Raw genomic sequence first — 22100 nt, 5'->3', positions numbered from 1 at the left:
CAAGCACATATGTCGCGGGCGGAGGAGGGGACGCTGCGCTCACCCACTGCTCGGGTCCGGCTACTGCTGCTGCTACTGCTCGGTGGTGGCTCGAGCGGTGGGCCGGATCCCGGGGTCTCGAGCGGCGTTCCTCGCCCGTGAGTGAAAGGGGGAATTGGTGTGCGGTTTGGGGGGATATTGTCCGTGACGCCACCCACGGTTGTGGTGAGGTTGTGACACCACCGCTGCTCTGGACGGGTATCCCGGGAGCGATGACAGGGAGCAGCTTGGATGTTGGTTCTCCCCTCCGTGGATAGGGGGATTGGTTGTTCCGGGGCCCGGTGAGGGGGGTATGGATGACAGGCGGGTTACGGTGCCTGGTGAGGTGCAGGGTCGCAGGGGCAGCGCTGTGCCGCACGGAAAGGTGGTACTCACTCAGCCAGTAATTCACACAGAGTCTCTGGTCAAACAAACGGCTGGATGGACGGGTCCCACAGGCGGCTGCGGTAGTTCTCCCGGTAGGTTGATGGTGACTGCCTTTCCCTGCACCTGTGTTGTGTTTACGGTTCCAATGGCTTCCCACCGGTAACCTGCTACCCAGCTTGGATGGATGCTGAGGGGAGCCCCTTTTGCCCGCAGGCTCTGGCCCTGGGAACTGTAGCCTTGGCGGTGACTGTGTTTCCCTCTACGGTGTGAGCTGTTGCCTTCAATCGGGTCTTGGCTGCTGGGAAACCCCGGAGGTTCCCTTCGCTAACGGATTTGACCGGTTTAACGGCGACTCCTAGCCTGGTCGGGGTCCGTAGGCCCTGCCGAATGGTGCTGGCTTCTCTTCACTCCCCGATCCGGTACCGGCGGGCCACCGCCCGTCCCCGGTCCTTACGGTTCACTTCAATCAGCCTCTCCTGCTGGCGGTCACCACCGTCTGCCAACCTTGCTGTCTGTGCTCGGGACACACACCCGGACACCGTCAGGCTGCTCCTTTACCACTCCTCTCCCAAACTAAACTGACTACTTTTCCCGCCTCCAGGACTGTGAACTCCTCGGACCAACCGCCTGGCCCACCCCCTGGTGTGGACATCAGCCCCTGGAGGAAGGCAACAAGGATTTGTGTTTGATCTAGGTGTGCCTAGCCGGGGTGTGGGGTGTGTTGGTGTAGTACCTGTGATGACCTGGCTTGTCCAGGGCGCCACACATACACACACATTATGCAAATGTATGTATACACTGAACACACACACATACACACACACATATGAACACACACACACACACTCTCTGCTGTATACTCACCTGTCCCCAGCGATGCGGTCCCCAGCACTGCTCCTGCTTCCAGCTCCTCAGTGGAGTAAATATTCAGTGAATATAATGATCGGGGGTCAGGAGCGGGAGGCAGCAGAGCCGGAGACAGCATCGCTGGACATAGGTAAATATTGAAAATCTTTTTATTTAAAAAACCCGTGTTTTCTCCGGTACGTGTCACACTGATGTCACACGGATCACATCCGTGTGCGATCCATGTGACAACCATGCTGCCGGAGAAAAAACGAACATGCCTGCATGTGAGTACGGGCTCATGAGAGGTCACAAGGTCGATGTGAAAACAGGGCCGTGTGAGTACTAGTATAGAATAACATGGGTACGTGTGGCATCTGTGTTAGAAACGGATGTCACACGTACCTAAAACACAGACGTCTGAAACCGGCCTAACTAATTTAAATTACAGGCCAATCCAATGTGTGTGAAACTCAGCATAATTAGTGTCTATGGATTACAGGTGCCTGTAAGCACTACTAACAAAACCTGAACATGCTCCTGATGAGATAGGGGATCTTCCAAGACACCAGCCTCTATCAGACCTGGATCGGGGCATCAGTGAGCTCCTGGATATTTTGTGAGGCTTCTTGCCAATGCCAGATGCACTGATAATGTCCCAGAGTTTCTTAGATGTATTCAGGCTGGGAATGGGAGGGCCATACTTTCCTATAGGACATAGAAGTCTAAAGGCCCTGTCACACACAGAGATAAATCTGCAGCAGATCTGTGGTTGCAGTGAAATTGTGGACAATCAGTGCCAGGTTTGTGGCTGTGTACAAATGGAACAATATGTCCATGATTTCACTGCAACCACAGATCTGCCAAAGATTTATCTCTGTGTGTGACGGGGCCTTTAGGTTCTTCTTCTGAGGTCAGAACCGGAGAATTCTCCTTTAGCTCAAATATGAGAGAAAGATGAACAATGCTCATGAACCTCTGCTAACTTCTGTACAACTGGTGTACTATGATGTGCCTATTAAAGACATGTTATACACATACATATACAGATTTACACATATTCTACATATGACTATTTTTCCCTTGGATATTTATAAAAATCATTATTAACATGCCAATTCAAAATGGTTTCCACATCTTCTCCTCATGAAACTGTAAACTAATTTATTTTTTGAGCACTGCTTATATAGCGCTACCATATTTTGCAGCACTTTACATACATTATCTTACAAGAAAAGCAATTTTATTTTTTTAAATGCTTGAAAATGCAGAATACTTGTCCTCAAGAACACTGCTCTACAACCTCTATCTTATGAATGGATTTTATAAAATCATCACTGTATGGAGGTATAATACTTAGTTTCAACAGTAATTCGCCTGGACAGCAGCCCCCAGCAATGGAGTTAAACATAGCTGTCCTTCCCTGCACACCTGTGCCTTTGCCGAACATGTAAGGGCATTAAGATAACAATCTCAATGGCACAGCTTCCATAAAAAACACATCATACTGTGGATAATGATGCCTTGAAATGCATTAGCATGCTACGTGGTCACTGCTTACAGAAATTACTGACAGTAACAGTTCTTCTGTTTCTGTGCACACTACAGCAGATTCTCAGATGGGATGGAAGATGGCTCAAAGGTTAAGAACCCTGAGTTATATAATGACAAGAACAGTAAGAGTATCACAAATGTACAGTAACTAACAAGCCCTGATGTTGGGACCAATCATCCCACCATATCTAACCACTATCCTTCCAGGAGCACATACATGACTGTTAGATGTATTACAGTTCCCAAATATTGTATAGTTGTCATAAAGAAATAAATGTATTGTGTTAGGTATTCAAAATTATACAGCGGGGTTACTTATGCTCCATTTTAGGCTTTATTAAAGAGAATCTGTCAAAAAGATTTTGCTACCTCATTAGAGAGCAGCATGATGTAGGGACAGAGACCCTGATTCCAGATATGTATCACTCACTGGGCAGCTTACCATGGTTTTGACAAAGCCAATGTTTTATCTTCTGTAGATCTATCAGTTGTCTGAATGCAGAGCTCTGTAAAAACTCACCCAAACCACTGATTGACAGCTTTTTGTGTATAATATAGCGAGCTTTACACGCTACAATCTCGCTAGCGAGATAGCAAGCGATTGTACCCACCCCCGTCGGTTGTGCGATATGGGCAAATCGCTGCCCGTGCCCACAACCTCGCTTTTTACCGTCACACGGACTTACCTGCCCTGCGACGTCGCTCTGGACGGAGAACCGCCTCCTTTCTAAGGGGGCGGTTCGTGCGACGTCACAGCAACGTCACACAGCAGGTGTCCAATAGAAGCAGAGGGGCGGAGATGAGCGGGACGTAACATCCGCCCACCTCCTTCCTTCCGCATTGCCGGTGGAGGCAGGTAAGGAAATGTTCGTCGCACCTGCGGTGTCACACACAGTGAAGGAACGATGAACAACATCGCTAATAAGCAGAAAACGTTTTTTTTTGTTCCGCCGCAAACGATTTTGACCGCTTTTGCGATCGTTTAAGGTCGCCTATAGGTGTCACACACTGCAATATCGTTAATGACGCCGGATGTGCGTCACAAACACCGTGACCCCGACGATAATTCATTAACGATATCGTAGCATGTAAAGCCCGCTTATGCATAGGCAGAAAGCTACCAATCAGTGGGGTGGGCAGAGATATACAGAGTTCACGAATATGGAGGACAATATTGCAGCAAATTTAATAGTCCTGTGATGATAATCTCCTACTAATAAAGCACTACATCAAAACTAAAAAAAAGTAGCCCAGTAAGTGAAACATCACTGGAATCATGGACTCTTTTTTACAGTTTGCTGCTGTCAGATTAGCTGGCAAAATCCTGGGGTCCCTTTAATATTCCTGAATGAACATTGGGCTTTATTGGATTTTGATCAGGTATGCATTATGGGCGGCACGGTGGCTCAGTGGTTAACACTGCAGTCTTGCAGCGCTGGGGTCCTGGGTTCAAATCCCACCAAGGACACCATCTGCAAGGAGTTTGTATGTTCTCCCTGTGTTTGCGTGGGTTTCCTCCGGGTTCCTCCCACACTCCAGAAACATAATCATAGGGACTTTAGATTGTGAGCCCCAATGGGGAGAGTGTTGCCATTGTATGTAAAGCGTTGTGGAATTAACAGCGCTATATAAATGAATAAATATTATGATTATATAATTCTTTTCATTTTCTTGCAGGTATTTTTATGAGGTATATACTGTAGATGAGTAAACATTTTACATCTGTTTAGTTACCAAAAGTCTGAGTTGTTGAATACTACCTTGCAGAATTTAGTGCATTTTTTTGACCACCCAAATGCCAAGATTCCTCATGGTCTCTGAGTTTGTTCTGGAGTAAAAATGCTTCTAATAGTGACTTTTTACTTCTGCCTTATTCATTATTTAATGTGTGCCATATATATATATATATATATATATATATATATATATATATATATATATATTTTTTTTTAGTCTGTTTCACAAATAGAGTTCAGAGATAACAAATGTTTTCCACTTTAACCTCAGCTTTACTGAGGATAAAAAGTGAGTAGATAGATAACCAAGCAAACCAAGCGTAAGATAATAAAAAAAGAATCATCTCCCACAATAAGTACATCAAGTTAGAAGTGGTTATGCATTGTAATTGTACTGAGAGTTTAGAGAACGGGCGCTTGCTTCATGCTTGTAATTGTTGAGTATCTCCTACTCCCATTGTGACTGACTATATGTGTGCAACATCAAAATAAGGGGGAAGAGTAGACTCTGTATGGTGCAAAAGTGATAATGATGACAATATAGCATCTGCCTCAGCAGTAGACTACACAGAACAGGCAATGATTATTACTGGTTAACATTGCCTTTGTAATGGTCCACAGACCTCAGAAAGCCTTTGTACTGGGGCGCACTGAATGACAATAAGCTCAAAAATAGTAGCTTTTTTCATCTTCCTAACCAAAAATAAAACAGTGTGAGTAAATTGTATCTCCAAAATATAATCACACCTATACATTTCCCTTGTATTTAATTTAAAAGTACTTTTTAAAATGAAAAGTTACTGACCTGATATTGTGTGATGTGTACGCTCCCAAGATCGGTGTTTGCTCTTGATAAAACAACTTGGTCGCAATTTATTATTTGTGTTTTTTTTTAAGTGTTAAGTGTTAAGTTTTATTTGCCTTGGTATTCATTGTTGTATTTGCAAAAAATCTTTAAAATGTGCCATTTTCGCTGGAGTAAAAATTATTCTAAAAGGGACTTTTATATTTGTATCTTATTTAGCCGCTTCATGGTCATTGGTCGTCTATAGCCCTTTAAAGGGCCTTGCGCGGCAAGCCCACATTATTCCATGCACAGGCGCAGGTGGTGTTAACCAGTTAGATCACACTGTAAAACTCTAACCATGCAATCTAATTTGCGCCGACGGCAATAGCGACATTCTCTGCCGCCATCGATGCTCAGTCAGAAAGAAATGCACTCAAATTATATAAGAAAAACTGACCCATAGGTATTTTTGTAGTTATAATGTGTTGGCACCTGTTCACACCTGTTGGATGTGCGAGTCAGTTTTTTTTTATATATAATTATAGTGCATTTCTTTTTGACCGAGCATCCTCCCTGTAACCAGGCTTTGTCCACCCTCTTTAATAGCTGGATCCATTCTGCCCAGACATGTAGGTTTTTAACCCAGTCAGAGGCATTTCAGGTTAGGATCCCGGTAAATATATATATATATATATATATATATATATATATATATATATATATATATATATATATATATACAGTATATATACACTACAGTTCAAAAGTTTTGGGTCACCCAGACAATTTTGTCTTTTCTATGAAAAGTCATACTTTTAATTATCAAATGAGTTGCATAATGAATAGAAATTATAGTCCAGACATTGACAAGGTTCGAAATAATGATTTTTACTTGAAATAATTATTTTATTCTCACACTTTGCTTCCATCACAGAATGCTCCTTTGCAGCAATTCCAGTTTTGCAGACCCTTGGCATTCTAGCTGTTAATTTGCGGAGGTAGTCTGGAGATATTTCACCCCATGCTTCTGTGGCGCCCCAGGACCTGGTCGCCACAACAGCATTGCCCCTCCAAAGGGTTAATGCTGAGCCTGGAGGTAATTGGGAGGTCTATTGACCAGTAAGTTCAACATCCAACGCAGTTTCTCCCTCAGGCCAGCAGGGGGAGCTCTGAACCTGGAGTTCCAGGGAGCATTCTTTAAGTCTGACCTGAGGGAGGAGTTAGTGGTCAGTCTGTAGAGAGAAAGCAGAGAAAGCAGACGCAGAGTAGTGCTGTCCTGCAGACTGGGGCCTGGAACTGGAATAGCTTGGCCCAGTGAAGCAGGAAGAGCAGCAGAGAGGCACAGAAGAGACTCGGACATCGGAGTCTGTGGCCACCAGGGTCTAAAATACTCCCTGGTAGCCGAATCCGAAGGGCAGGAGAGCTGCAAGCACCTGGCCCATAAACAGCCCGAAGGTACAGCTGCATCACCAGGGCCCGGTGTGGACTCCAGCAGAGAAGCACCAGAGAGGGCCTGCGCAGCCTACCACACAGGGAGAGGGACATACCACTGGTCCCAGCAGCAAGAGGGCCATTGCTAAGCCAGAGAGCAGGGTCCTATAACAGTAAAGAAAGAACAGCAGTAGGCCTCATACTCATCTGGCCAAAAAGATACCTCAGTTACTTCCAGGCCGGCCGGAGCCCTCTACCAACTGTGACGGTCTCCCAGGACTAAACTGTTGCCAAGTAAAAGAGAAGAAGGTAAAGAGAGGCAATTCAAAAATCAATAATTAGAAGTGCAATCGTGAAAAAAACAAACAAAAAACTCCTAAAATTAAAATTTTAATAGTCTGATTAAAAGGGAAGGGAATGTTCCAAAACCAGTAGTAAATTCCTTCCAGAATACAAATATTATCAATATTAAGAAAACACAAGGGAGGGGGAGGGGGTCTAACCCTTCATAACGCCTTAAGTTAACCCCTTCCTTGCCGCGGAGGTCGACGCCCTATGATCCTGCGCAAATGGCGCCCCCGCTCTACGTCGACTCTCCCTCCTGGCCCTACAGTGGCCCTAGGAGTCGTGAGGAGGGTGATAGTACTGTGAAGGATTCACACATTCAAATGAACCAAAATTCAAGATGTAATATACATAATCATAACCTATGGCCAATATGATTAATTGGACACATACACGGGCACAATGACCCAGAGATCCACTCAATAATCTCCAGTGGTCCCTAAACGAAACCACCCGACGTGTTTCCCCTCATCTATCTGAGGTTCTTCAGGAGTGGAAAGAAAGATTAGTTCATAGAACAAAAAAATAAATGACTGTTGGTGGTCCCAACACAATACAAACACTGGTAGAATCAAAGAAATTTGATTCTACCAGTGTTTGTATTGTGTTGGGACCACCAACAGTCATTTATTTTTTTGTTCTATGAACTAATCTTTCTTTCCACTCCTGAAGAACCTCAGATAGATGAGGGGAAACACGTCGGGTGGTTTCGTTTAGGGACCACTGGAGATTATTGAGTGGATCTCTGGGTCATTGTGCCCGTGTATGTGTCCAATTAATCATATTGGCCATAGGTTATGATTATGTATATTACATCTTGAATTTTGGTTCATTTGAATGTGTGAATCCTTCACAGTACTATCACCCTCCTCACGACTCCTAGGGCCACTGTAGGGCCAGGAGGGAGAGTCGACGTAGAGCGGGGGCGCCATTTGCGCAGGATCATAGGGCGTCGACCTCCGCGGCAAGGAAGGGGTTAACTTAAGGCGTTATGAAGGGTTAGACCCCCTCCCCCTCCCTTGTGTTTTCTTAATATTGATAATATTTGTATTCTGGAAGGAATTTACTACTGGTTTTGGAACATTCCCTTCCCTTTTAATCAGACTATTAAAATTTGTTTTTTACAAGAAGGTAAAGGGGCTACTGTTTGTGCCTGCTTCTTTCACTGCCTGTCGGCCCTGCACCGTATTATTCACACACCATGACACCATAGACTCTCACGAGCACCAACTGTTGCCCCGGGGTACCGCTCCACCTGTGGGGAGCAGGACCATCCAAGCTGCCATTCCATCAGCCCCGGAGGCCCCATACAGCAGCGGCGGCTTAATAGCCGCAAACCACAGGTGGCGTCACGACAAATATAAACTTTAATCACCCCCAAGTCACCAGCCATATTTAATTGACAGCCACCAGGGCCACGGAGTCGGGCCCATCCACCACTGACGACCCCCGGACTAGTCCGGCCCGGCACCGGGTGTCCCATAGCTCTGGGGTGGGCGAGTCACTTCCAGAAGCCTCTCCCACAAGTTGGATTGGCTTGATGGGCACTTTTTGCGTACCATGCGGTCAAGCTGCTCCCACAACAGCTCAATAGGGTTGAGATCTGGTGACTGGGCTGGCCACTCCATTACAGATAGAATACCAGCTGCCTGCTTCTTCCCTAAATAGTTCATGCATAATTTGGAGGTGTACTTTGGGTCATTGTCCTGTTGTAGGATGAAATTGGCTCCAATCAAGCACTGTCCACAAATATGGTATAGCGTTGTAAACTGGAGTGATAGCCTTCCTTATTAAAAATCCCTTTTACCTTGTACAAATCTCCCACTTTACCAGCACCAAAGCAACCTCAGACCATCACATTACCTCCACCATGCTTGACAGATGACATGAGGCACTCTTCCAGGATCTTTTCAATAGTTCTGCATCTCACAAATGTTCTTCTGTGTGATCCAAACACCTCAAACTTCGATTCGTCTGTCCATAACACTTTTTTCCAATCTTCCTCTGTCCAATGTCTGTGTTCCTTTTGCACATATTAATCTTTTCCTTTTATTAGCCAGTCTCAGATATGGCTTTTTCTTTGCCACTCTACCCTGTAGGCCAGCATTCTGGAGTCGCCTCTTCACTGTAAATGTTGACTCTGGCTTTTTGCGGGTACTATTTAATGAAGCTGTCACTTGAGGACCTGTGAGGCGTCGATTTCTCAAACTAGAGACTCTAATGTACTTGTCTTGTTGCTCAGTTGACCTCCCACTTCTCTTTCTACTCTGGTTAGAGCCTGTTTGTGCTCTCCTCTAAAGGGAGTAGTACACACCGTTGTAGGAAATCTTCAGTTTCTTGGCAATTTATCGCATGGAATATTCTTCATTTCTAAGAACAAGAATAAACTGTAGAGTTTCACATGAAAGTTCTCTTTTTCTGGCCATTTTGAGAGTTTAATGGAACCAACAAATGTAATGCTCCAGATTCTCAACTAGCTCAAAGGAAGGTCAGTTTTATAGCTTCTCTAATCAGCAAAACTGTTTTCAGCTGTGCTAACATACTTGCACAAGGGTTTTCAAGGGATTTCTAAACATCCATTAGCCTTCTAACACAGTTAGCAAACACAATGTACCATTAGAACACTGGAGTGGTGGTTGTTGGAAATGGGCCCCTATACACCTATGTAGATATTGCATTAAAAACCAGACGTTTGCAGCTAGGATAGTTATTTACCACATCAATAATGTATAGAGTGTATTTCTGTTTAATTTGTTAGCTTCATTGAAAAAAAATGTGCTTTTCTTTCAAAAATAAGGAAATATCTAAGTGACCCTAAACTTTTTAACTGTAGTATATATATATATATATATATATATATATATATATATATATATTAATGAGAAGGAAAAGGGATCCAGCAAATATCAAGAGGTCCGGTTGGCATAAAAATACGGATTTATTGGTAGAGAAATTAAAAAATATAACAAAGCTGTAAATAAGTTGCAGGAAATAGTGCGTTACGGACAACGCGTTTCGGCGGTATAATTGTTATATTTTTTCATTTTTCTACCAATACTTATTATTTCCAGCTTTGTTATATTTTTTAAAGGGAAGGTGTTGTCGAAAAAAAAATAATTCAATAACTGAAAAAATGTAAAGTATTAATGTTTTAATGTTTTGTTTAGATATTATTATTTGTTTTTAATTGAGCAAAATATTAAAAAAAATTAAAAAGTTTGATATTTTCCACTCTTAAACACTAGGGGGAGCAGCTACTGAAAACCTACAGAAATCCCACTGTAGAAATAGCCTGGATTACAGATGCAGTAAAAGTGGGCAGAATCTGCCCTCCTGTGTGTGATGTCACCTCCCCCCTCCCAACCTGGGTGTTTCCAAGGGAAAACAGAGAATGAAATGTAGGGACACAGTGCGGAGCCATTTTGCTAGTGACCAGAAATGTCTAAAGTGTCACCAAGGACAGCATTAGATACACAGCTAAGCAGAGGGTATCACACAGGAGAGGATTAGATACACAGCTCAGCAGACAGTATCACACAGGATAGGATTAGATACACAACTCAGCAGACAGTATCACACAGGATAGGATTAGATACACAACTCAGCAGACGGTACCCACAGGAAAGGATTAGATACACAACTCAGTAGACGGTACCATACAGGACAGGATTAGATACACAGCTCAGCAGACAGTATAACAGGACAGGATTAGATACATGGCTCAGCGGACAGTATCACACAGGATAGGATTAGATACGCAGATCAACAGACAGTACCACACAGGACAGGATTAGATACACGGCTCAGCAGACAGTATCACACAGGACAGGATTAGATACACGGCTCAGCAGACAGTATCACACAGGACAGGATTAGATACACGGCTCAGCAGACAGTATCACACAGGATAGGATTAGATACACAGCTCAGCAGACGGTACCACACAGGACAGGATTAGATACACAGCTCAGCAGATGGTATCACACAGGATAGGATTAGATACATGGCACGGGAGGGAGCGGGGGTGTCATTGGAGACAGTAGCAGCAGTGGCAGGGGAGGGGCACCCTGTACTCAAACACTGTTCTGCATGCACGCCCACAGCGTCTGCAGCAGGAGAGTGGAGGGAGGTGTCATTGGAGCATTGGAGACGGTAGCAGCAGCAGTCATGGGGGGAGGGGTGCTGGTACTCACATGTTCTGCATGCACACAAACACACACAGCTCTGCTGCATGCACACCGGCAGCGGCGGTGGGGGGGCAGGGCTGGGTAGAGCAAGGGGAGGGGGTGTCATTGGAGATGGTAATGATGGGGGGAGGGGAGGCGGCCTGGCGCCCCGTACTCACACATCCCAGAGGTTGACAGGGGTAAAAGTGGAGCAAACAGCATATGCTGTGAGCTCTACAATGATGGCGCTGATCTCCTACCTCTGCTGTGATCTGGACAGCCCAGGGGGCACGTCCAGGTCACAGCAGATGCCTTCTCTAATGTTACTAAATGGGGTCGGAGTCCGACTATCAGAGTATATGCCCAGGGGGCTGCCATATAGGAGGTGAGTAACTGTCGTTACACACACCAAATCCAAGATGGCAGCCTTCAGTAAAATTAGAATTAAATAAAAACTAAATAAGCAGTGATTTTAATTTTGTATTAAAAATACTTTATTTCATAATCACTATTATTAATACAAAAATAAAAAAAACGCGCCACCCTACCTTTAATTTTTCTACCAATAAATCCATATTTTTATGCCAACCGGACCTCTTGATGTTTGCTGGATCCCTTTTCCTTTTCCACATTGTTCAAGACCTACTCCCGTTCTGGAATCGTGCAATATTCAGGATAACAGGAGGAATTATTCATACAGAGCTGTCACGGGTGAGCTGGTCTACATCCTCATTGCCTTTATATATCCAGCAGGTAAGAAGACTTTAGGTGACAGTGCTAAATCCAGTTTTATTGAGCATGTTTAAAAAATTCCAGAGCTCAATTGGTAAAGTGCAGGATACATGCTGATCAGTCTACGCATTTCGGCGGTATAAGGAAGCCGCCTTCTTCACGGTCTCCAGAGGCGGCTTCCTTATACAGCCGAAACGCGTAGTCTGATCAGCATGTATCCTGCACTTTACCAATTGAGCTCTGGAATTTTTTAAACATGCTCAATAAATCTGGATTTTAGCACTGTCAACTGAAGTCTTCTTACCTGCTTGAACTACCCACATATATATATATATATATATATATATATATATATATATATATATATATATAATATATGATCACCTTGTCGCTGGTAACTGAGCTTAAATGCATTGGCCGATACATAGGATAATGACCCGTGCCACATGACACCTGCTGTTTGCTGATGTTGAGCAAGATGGGCTTGAGCAGCTTTTTCACAGGAAATCGCAAGTTCAGTAGGCAGGGGGAAGTAAGAAATGCCTGATAAGTGAGAAGAAGGCTGATTTCTGGGATAAGATACTTTACAATGATTCTTATCACTGATTTAAGCAAAGTTTGTATAAGGCTTTGTGCGCACTGGAAAATGGAATTTTCTCAAGAAAATTCCGCAGGCATTGAAAGATTACTGCACCCGCGGTAAAAAAACGCGGCAAACCGCACCCGAAAACCGCATGTGGTTTGCTGTGGTTTTACCGCGGTATTGTTCGCGGTATTGCCGCGGTTTTGCCGCATGCGGGTTGGTACATGTGCTTTATTGCATTCAATGCAATAAAGCACATTGAAAAAAAAAAAGTCATTTCATTCTGAGATAGATAGATAGAGAAATAGACACATAGAAGAATAGATAGAAGAATAGATAGAGGGATAGATAGATAGAGTCCCTGTGAGCACACGCTGCATTTCTCACGGTCGGTAGTGAGTTCACATTACCGGCCGTGAGAAATGCCCTGTGGTTACCTCTGCTGTCTCGCTGCTAGGCTGCATTCAGAGCATTCAGAGTCAGTCGCGGCTGGATGCAAGCACCGCAGGACGTGGATTATGCCGGAGCTGTGTGTTTCGGGGGGGTTAATAAAATGGTGAACCAGGAGCTTTTTTTGTGTTTTATTTAAAATAAAGGATTTTTCGGTGTGTGTGTTTTTTCACTTTACTTACGGGTTGATCATGTCAGCTGTCTCATAGATGCTGCCATGATCAAGCTTGGACTTAGTGGCGGCGATCCGCCACCATTAACCCCTTACATTACCTTGATTGCCACCGCATCACGGCAACAAGAAGAGCCGGGGACATTCCGGGACTGTCGCATAATGCATGCGACAGTCCCGGGGCAGTTGCGGCTGATATTCTCGGCTGCGGGAGGTGGGAGGTAGGCGGGGGACATAACCCTGCCCCTCGCCCTCCCCAGCCTGAGAATACCGGGCCGCCACTGTGTGCTTTCCTCGGCTGGAAGGTAAAAATACGGCGGAGCCCACGTGTTTTGTTTTCTAGATTTCTGTTTGATTTCTATGTGTATTCTATATGTCTGTGTCTGTGTTCTATGTCTGTGTCTGTGATGTCTATGTGTGTCTGTGATGTGTGTGTGTGTGTTTATGCTCTGCTCCGCTTCCTCTTCCTGGCATAATGACATCACTTCCCTGCAAACCACAGGCAAGCGATGTACATTACTGCAGGTAAACCGCGATATACTGGAGGGAATAACGCAGGAAAACGCAATGAACTGCACAGATTTTGCTGCCTGCGTTATTCCCTGCGGGATTTCACGATTACATGGCAGTCAATGGAGTGAAATCCTGCAGCACCGTGCGGAAAAGAAGTGACATGCAATTGTTTTTGCTGCGGGAATCTTGCAGCAAAACATGCAGCTGTCAAATTCCGCATAGTGCGCACAGCATTTTTTTTTTCAAATAGGTTTTGCTGGTGATTCACTGCAGAGATGTTATGAACATAACATGCAGCGAAACATGCAGCAAAACCACAGGAAATCCGTGGGAAAAAACGGTAAGTGCGCACAGGGCTTAAAGATGTTAATATAGTCTAATTATTCTAATGTAGCAATCCTGAACCAATCCTTACCCACTTTCTGTACATCTAAGCCAGCGAGTCTGTACAGATGTAGATTTGTGTGCGGTCCATTTTTAATCGGACAGCACACCGACCAATAAGGAGTCATTGATTCATAAACACATTCGTTTTATAAATGGATCTGTGTGTTCAATCAGTGAGATTTAGACTTTGTCCTATTCTCATCTATTTTGCAGATCAATCTCAGCCATTAAAGTCTATGGAGATCCATTAAAAATTGATGAAAAATGGAAGACATACTTTGTACTTCAGAGTGCCATCCACGTTTTATCTTGTGTTAACTGATCCACTAATAAGTGTCAATGGATAACAAAAGTACAGACAGTCAAGCTCCTTAAGCTTTTAAAAATGGATGAGAAAAAACTTATGCAAAATGGAGACAAAAAAGATAACACTTAAGAGAAAAATTGATGTAAAAATGCATGTGTGAATGTAGCCTTTTTTGTGGACGCCATCTGACAAACAGTATTTTATCCATAGATTCGGCACACACTGCATATTCGTTTTAGACTGTACCAGCCACATACTCCAAAGCAAGTTATATCTATGTTGTAATCGTGAATGGCAATGCAATCAAGGCAAAATACAGGTGCTCTATTGTCATTATAGATAGACCCATGACATTTCTTCCTTTTAAAACAGAAAGTCATGCAGTTTCAGATTGGCCCTAACAAAAGCATGATTCCTCAGCCTACAAAGAATCATACTCCTTCCCTCTTACACAGGATTCATGACCTACGCAGGAGAAAAAGTTATATGGTTCACATTAAAAAGAAAATTCAATAGGTCTCCTGAAAGAAGGAAAAGTGTTCAAAGACGATAGTTATCTCCTAAGGGAAAGAAAAAAAACAAATCCCACTGTGTAGAATAGAGACCTATTAGTTGGACATCAAGCTATCTATGACAGCTCTTCCTGAAAGGCACAACCAATAATTCTGGTTTTGGTTTTTGTTTTTCCCACAAATAAGCCTTGAATAATTGAAGGGGGTTATCCTGAAATTCTTCAGCTTATTCCATACATTTCAAATCTGCTTTATCAACATGGACAAGTGCAATGATATGTTTATGAGATCTATGAACTATTGATGTGTTATTATTATAATAAGCTTTATAATACCTAGGATTGACAAATCTTATGCGGGCGTCACACGGTACGATCTATCATGCGATTGCACGAGCGACGTGCTGTACCAGGAACAACCGGCGCCATTAAAAATAAACAATTTTTTTAAAAAAATTGACGAGTACACGACTCACGATTTGTGAGTGATTCTGCAGCACTCGGAGGTGTCACACGAAACGACGTTGCAAGCGATGTCGGATGTGCGTCACGAAAACCGTGACCCCGACGATGCATCGCGCGATAGCTCGTCTCGTGTGACGCCCGCATTAGTCAGATATGTGGCTGTTAATGAATAGCTACACTTTCAGTTTTTTCCTTTCATCATTTTGTCCAACATGCAAAGTAACTTTTCAAATCATTTTATTGGGAAATAAGTATTTTTTCTTCTAAAAAAATAGTATGTAAGTGGATTCCCAACCCTTGTACCCAGTCTAATTGCCTGCCTTCATCTGCATTGCTGTGAGAATTCATTTGCAGTACAGATGATAGAAGTGAAGGGTCTCTTCCCTCCTCTGAGTGTTCTGTTTAGGGTTTGCGCATAGCTTCTGATGCAATAGCATAGAAAGCGATATGATAATGACCCTCAGCTGCGAGCATCAGCAGATGGTCAAGCAACTGTGATCCGATCTTGCAATGGGATCACAGCAGCGGAGAGGAGAGAGCACTTTCTCTCCATCTCCTCTGCTGTCTGTCTCTGCGTACATCACACTGCGGTCAGATGACATGCAAGTGCAGTGCGATGTTTCACACGCTCCCATAGACTTGTATGGGGAGGTGTGAGCCAAGACTCACTGCTAAATGCAGCATGATGCGATTGATTCCGCATGCCGATATGGCATGAGAAATTAATTTCAGATGGACACTGCCCCATAGTTTTGCACTATAGTGAGAGTAATCTGATGTTTTATAGGATTGCACTAATTCATGAGAAACACAAGTGGAACCGAGGCCATATAAGAACAATATCCTTTTTAGTTAGGGCTCGCTCACATGAGCGTGTCAATCAGCGGGGAAAAAAAATGAAGATATTCTTCAACCCCTTCAAGACATATGATGTATATTCACGTATGTCATGTTCCTGACTTTGATGCGGGCTCCCACTCGAAGGCCATATCTTTCCCGGCATATGGTGGCTGAAAAATTCTTCTGCCTCTGACAGCCCTTGGTATAGCGCAGCTCCACCCACCGCTGTTAATATGTTAAATGTGAGGTGTTTCGCCCCAGGGATACCGATCCAGCTTCAGGGACGCCACAGGGTCTTCTTCTGTATATAGCAACAGGTATGTCGGTTTTGTATATGTGTCGTGACGCCACTCACGGTTTGCGGTCAGGGATATGGGTGACCGCAACTGCAAATTTAACGAGCGTCTGGGGCTGATGGGGTCTGCAGTCGGATGGTGTGGCCTCCCGTGAGTGAGGCTGGCCCCAGGGGCTCGGGTGTGTAGAACAACAGGTCCCAGAATAACTCAGGCAGAGTCCAGAAAGTCTTTCAACTCGTTTTTATTCACTTTTGCTGTTATTGTGAGGTAACCCGGGCGATGCTGTAATAAACCAGGTGAAATCAGGTATCCTTCAACTCGCCTTCCTGGCACTCTTTGTTCGGATAACCCCTGACTTGAAGTACCGTGGGGTCTATCCAGGGAAGTTGCTACTGCCTTTTCTCCCCATTTTGGACTGTTTGCCGGCAGCGTGGACCAGGTGAGATGGCTTCAGGCTCTATCTCCTTAGGGGTCCCTGCGTTGCTGCTGAAGGTTGGACTCTGTATGGTTGGTGAGGGACTTGTAGTTCCCCTCACCAGCAGGTTTAGCAGATAGTTAAACTTGAGTCTACTCTAGGGACCTGTTCCCCGTACATGCCTAGTCATCGGCAGTCCCCGTACTCGACTGACTCTCTCTCGCTCTGTCTTTCTAACTTACTGACTGGTAACCGTTCTCCCCTGCTAACGGCTACTCCACGCGCAGGGTCTGACTAGCGTGAGCGCGCGTCTGCGTCTCCCAGCAACCGCCGCTCACCACTATCAGACTGGCTCGCTCCACTCCTTCCCTTTCAGCCTCTGCATTTTAGCTCCCAGGCCCTCCACTACACCCCTTGACAAGAATTGAAGGCCAGACCCCTCCAGGGACTGCCCAAGGGTCCCATCTAATGGTGTTGGAGACCTGGCTGCTATGTGTCTGTGCATACACACCTCTTTCTGGCCTTTAGAACTACCTGGAAGCACTGTCCCAGCATGGCTGCAGTACTCAGTGGTGCCTGTCCAGGTCAGGGGCGCCACATATGCAGCTGTCAATCTCTGGCAGAGACATTGAACCTGGGCTGACATTGGGCACACCATTCTATATATCCATTAGTGACGTGACCGGAGGGTGCCGATAGGTTGCGATGGCAGTTTGTGGGCCTTCTGAAGACCTGCATGCTTGCCATGATGGTTCTCCTGTGAAAGCCAGCATTTAGCACTAATGCACTACTATGCACAGTACATGCGAACAGATAAGTTCAAGTTCCCTAAGGAGACAAACAAGTACAATAAAAAATGGAAAAAATGTTTTTACAAATGTGAAAAAAAACCAAAACGCTCAAATAACCATTATTTTGCCCTATTAAAAACAAAGCAATTAAAACATACACAGATTTGGTATTGATGAGTTTGTAGAAGTCTAATCTATCAAAATATAAAATAAATTAATCTGATCTGTAAATGGCATAGCAAGAAGAAAAAAAATCAAAAAGCCAGAATTAGTTTTTTTTTACTACAGCAATATTGCAAAACATTGCCCTATGAGGTGATCAAAACATCACATCTACCCCAAAATGATATCAGTAATTGGGAGCTCAGGGTGCAAAATATAAACCCTCACTTTTCACCACTTAAATATAAAAAAACTATACATATTTTGTATCTGCACAATTATACTGATTTTGAGGATGATTATTGCGAGGTCAGTTTTACCGTATAGTGGGCATGATAAATTAAAAAAAAATGGTGAAATTGCACTTTTTTTGCAATTTTAACGCATTTGGTACTTTTTCCTGCTTTTCAGTGTATCACATGATAAAATTAATGGTGCCATTCAAAACTACAACTTGTCCTGCAAATAACAAGACTTCATACTGTTATGTGGATGAAAAATCAAAAAAGTTATGGCTCTTGGAAGAAGAATTGGAAAAAACTAAAAAGAAACCTGAATAAACAAAACAAATAAAAACTGGTCATGAAGGGCTTACATAACTGAGAAAATTTAATAGGTTGTGATGAATGAGCACTACCATTCTCGGGTGCTCAATACTCATAACGAACAGTTGGACACTCGAACAGGCTCAACTTGATTACCAAGTACCATAGTACTAGTATCATACTTGGTAATTTTTCCGGAAGATCTTCAGGAAAAATGCATGAGTTTCCCATTGACTTCCTTTATACTAGGTACACCAGTCTAGCCCATTCGAACAGCCAACTGTTCATTATGAGTGTTGAGCACCTGAGCATTGTAGTGCTCACTCATCACTGGTTACGACTACTGAGTACCAGAGCATGGTAGTGCTCACTCATCACTGGTTACGAATACTGAGTACCAGAGCATGGTACTGCTCACTCATCACTGGTTATGAGTACTGAGTACCAGAGCATGGTAGTGCCCACTCATCATTAGTTATGAGTATCGAGCACCTGAGCCTGGTAGTACTCGCTCATCACTAGTTACGAGTACTAAGCACCCAAGCATGGTAGTGCTCACTCATCACTGGTTATGAGTACTGAGCACCCAAGCATGGTAGTACTCACTCATCACTAGTTACGAGTACTAAGCACCCAAGCATAGTAGTGGTTGCTCATTGCTTGTTATGAGTACCGAGCACCCGAGCATGGTAGTGCTCGCTCATCCCTAGTTATGAGTACCGAGCACCCGAGCATGGTAGAGCTTGCTCATCACTTGTTACGAGTACTGAGCACCCGAGCATGGTAGTGCTCACTTATCACTAATATTAGGCCCTGGAGCAGACTGGATCTCTGAGATGTGGAAGTGGTTTCATGGCAGGGAATGAATACTTGGGGAAAAAACACCTTTGAAGGTTAGTAAATCAAGACATTATGAATGATGGTAAATTTATTATAAGGAATTAGACTCTGCTAATTTACGTGTCAGAATAACGATCACAAGTATGCTCAAATGAAAATGAAGTCCACAAGACAAGATGTCAAGACAATGTTGAAGTGATTCACTATGCTATATTCTGATGTATATAGTGTAGCAGCTGTCTGTATACAGAATATAGACTGTTGCTAAATTATTATATAGTGTATACAGTACAAATTCTCATCTTCAGTCTTTAACTGGATGGATGTCAGGAAATGAAAATATTGCATAGGAAGTAACAACACCTGGATAATACTTTACTGTATATCCCCTATCATGTCCAGCCACAAGGAAACATTTGTATTACCTTTCATACCCAATTTCTACTTACATTTATTTTTATATAAAGCTTAATTATAGCCTAAGATGGCAAATGACATGACTACTAATTGTGCAACTTTAAGCCTCATGAACATGACTATATTACCATGCCAGTGTGCTTGAATCCATAACATTGCACTGTATGTCTTTTATTTCAGAACCACAATAATGTCTTTCTATGCTGTGCTTGTATGGAAGAAAATGTCTGTAATTAAGTTTTATAGAGGCCTAATAAGACGTTTACCAGACTGCGCTTGCCGTCCCTTATTTATGAATGGGCCCATTTTGTGACTATATCACTTTATAGCATATCACACACTGTTATGTAGTAAGATTATTTTAAGACATATATTTTTGTGTGAATTACATTGTTCTTTCTTCATTTTTTTAGATGGTCAATAATCCCTTAGCAAACCAGGCAGCAGCTGCAGCAGCCGCGGCGGCCATGGGCTCCATAGCAAGTTCACAGGCCTTTGGGAATGCACTCTCCAGTCTGCAAGGGGTTACTGCTCAGCTAGTCACAAATGCACAAGGACAGGTACGTATGTGTTGTAAGTCAACAGTTTTTCATCAATTCAATTGTCATGTATAAGGAATTCCATAAAAAAAATAAAAATAAATATAAAGCACTGCGTGAAATCTCCAAGCGGTGACATTGGGTTGCCATGGCAGTCCGGGTCCTGCCGAAGGCCCACATGGTTACCATGTTAGTTTTCCTTTGAGCTGAGCATCATAGGAGAATGCCAGTTGTATTATGTACTTCAATATTGCAGCCTTGCAGTATATAATATGAGTATCATACTACGAGGAATTAAAAAAACTGATTAGAAATGTAAAGAAATGCTGTAAAAAACTAATAAAATGAATAAAAGTTTAAATCACCCCTCTTTTCTCATTAACTCCTTCACGACCCATGATGGATATATCCGTCATGGATCGTGTAAGGTTAATCCCTGCCCCTTGTCGTGGACAGGTCACGGTGATCCGCGCACATAGCTGTTTTCAACAGCTGACATGTGTGCCTGCAAGATACGAGTGAAATTGCTATCCACCCAGAACTTTTAACCCCTTACATCTCACTGTCTAAGTCAAAGCAGCGAGATGTATATGCACGCGGCCACTACTTTTAGTTACAGCCGCCCCCACCGGAAGTCACATGCGTGATCACATGACTTTCGGTGGTTGCCATGGTAGCACAGGGTCATGTGATGATGCCTGTAGCTAATATGAGTCGCTTGTGAATTTTTTTTAACCCCTTAGATACAAGTAAACCTATACATGTTGGTGTTTACAAACTCGCACCGACCTCAGGCATCACAACAACACATCAATTTTACCATATAGTGAACATGGTGAATAAAATATCCCAAAAACTATTGTGCGATCACACTTTTTTTGCAGTTTTTCCGCACTTTGAATTTTTTTGCTGATTTTCCAGTGCACTATATGGTAAAACTTATGGTTTCATTTAAAAGTGCAACTCGTCTCGCAATAAAACAAGAACTCATATGGCAAGATTGATGGAAAAATAAAAAAGTTACGGCTCGCGGAAGAAGGGGAGCAAAAAACCCCCGGAAAAACGGAAAACGCTCTGGGGCTGAAGGGGTTAAAAAACCATATTGGGTATCATTTTGTCTGTAAAAGTCTGATCTATCAGAATATATTATTTTAACACTATGGTAAACGCCACAAAAGCATTGAAAAACAAGAATCGCCCCTTTTTAGTTGCCACACTCCCCCCAGAGAAAATGCAGTAAAAAAGTCAAAACGTTACCTAAAAAATGACATAAAGAAAACTACAGCTCAGTACACAAAAATGCCCTCACACATATCCATTAGCAAAAGATTAGAAAAGTTACAGGTCTCAGGAAAAGGCAATAGAGAGTGCAGAATAGTTTTAACCACTAAAAAACGTTTACGTTTGGAATTGTACTGACCTCAAAAATGATGTCTGGATATTTTTAAACAAACTGAAAGCCAAAAGATTAAACCCCAAAAATAGCAGAATTGAACTTTTTTCACAATTTCAGCCCATTTTGGAAATTTCTTCCTGTTTTTCAGTACATTATATAATAAAAAATAATGGTGTCAATCAGAACTACAACTTGTCATACAAAACAACATGGGCTTATTTGGATATGTCAGCTGAAAAAGCACAAACTTGAAAAATCACCGGAAAGGAAATGTGTAGATGTAGTGCACCCAGATATGTTATGTGTAACCTGGATATTTTGAGAATTACTTATCTTCAGGCCCTGCCTGCAGAAATATCAGAGCAATGTGCTATGAGTGAACCGAATGTCTCCCCCTTTTCGCTTCACAGATGTAGTGAGTGAGTGATGCTGCCCCTACACCGCCTCATCCCCCTCTATCCTGTCTAGG

At 43.3% G+C, this 22100-nt stretch overlaps 1 protein-coding gene across 4 annotated transcripts in view; it reads left to right on the top strand.

Moving 5' to 3' along the window:
* The window catches only part of POU6F2 (POU class 6 homeobox 2), a 722749-nt gene that overhangs the window by 605544 nt on the left and 95105 nt on the right, over positions 1–22100 (top strand). For all 4 annotated transcript variants that reach the window (XM_075315111.1, XM_075315113.1, XM_075315110.1 and 1 more), the window contains exon 6: positions 20110–20256. In XM_075315111.1, coding sequence (XP_075171226.1) covers positions 20110–20256 — 147 coding nt within the window. The remainder of the gene's footprint in view (positions 1–20109; positions 20257–22100) is intronic.

The sequence above is a fragment of the Anomaloglossus baeobatrachus genome, chromosome 6, assembly GCF_048569485.1.
Source record: "Anomaloglossus baeobatrachus isolate aAnoBae1 chromosome 6, aAnoBae1.hap1, whole genome shotgun sequence".
Lineage (NCBI taxonomy): Eukaryota > Metazoa > Chordata > Amphibia > Anura > Aromobatidae > Anomaloglossus > Anomaloglossus baeobatrachus.
Note: the sequence above shows the minus strand (reverse complement) of the source record. Positions and strands in the feature narration are given on the sequence as shown.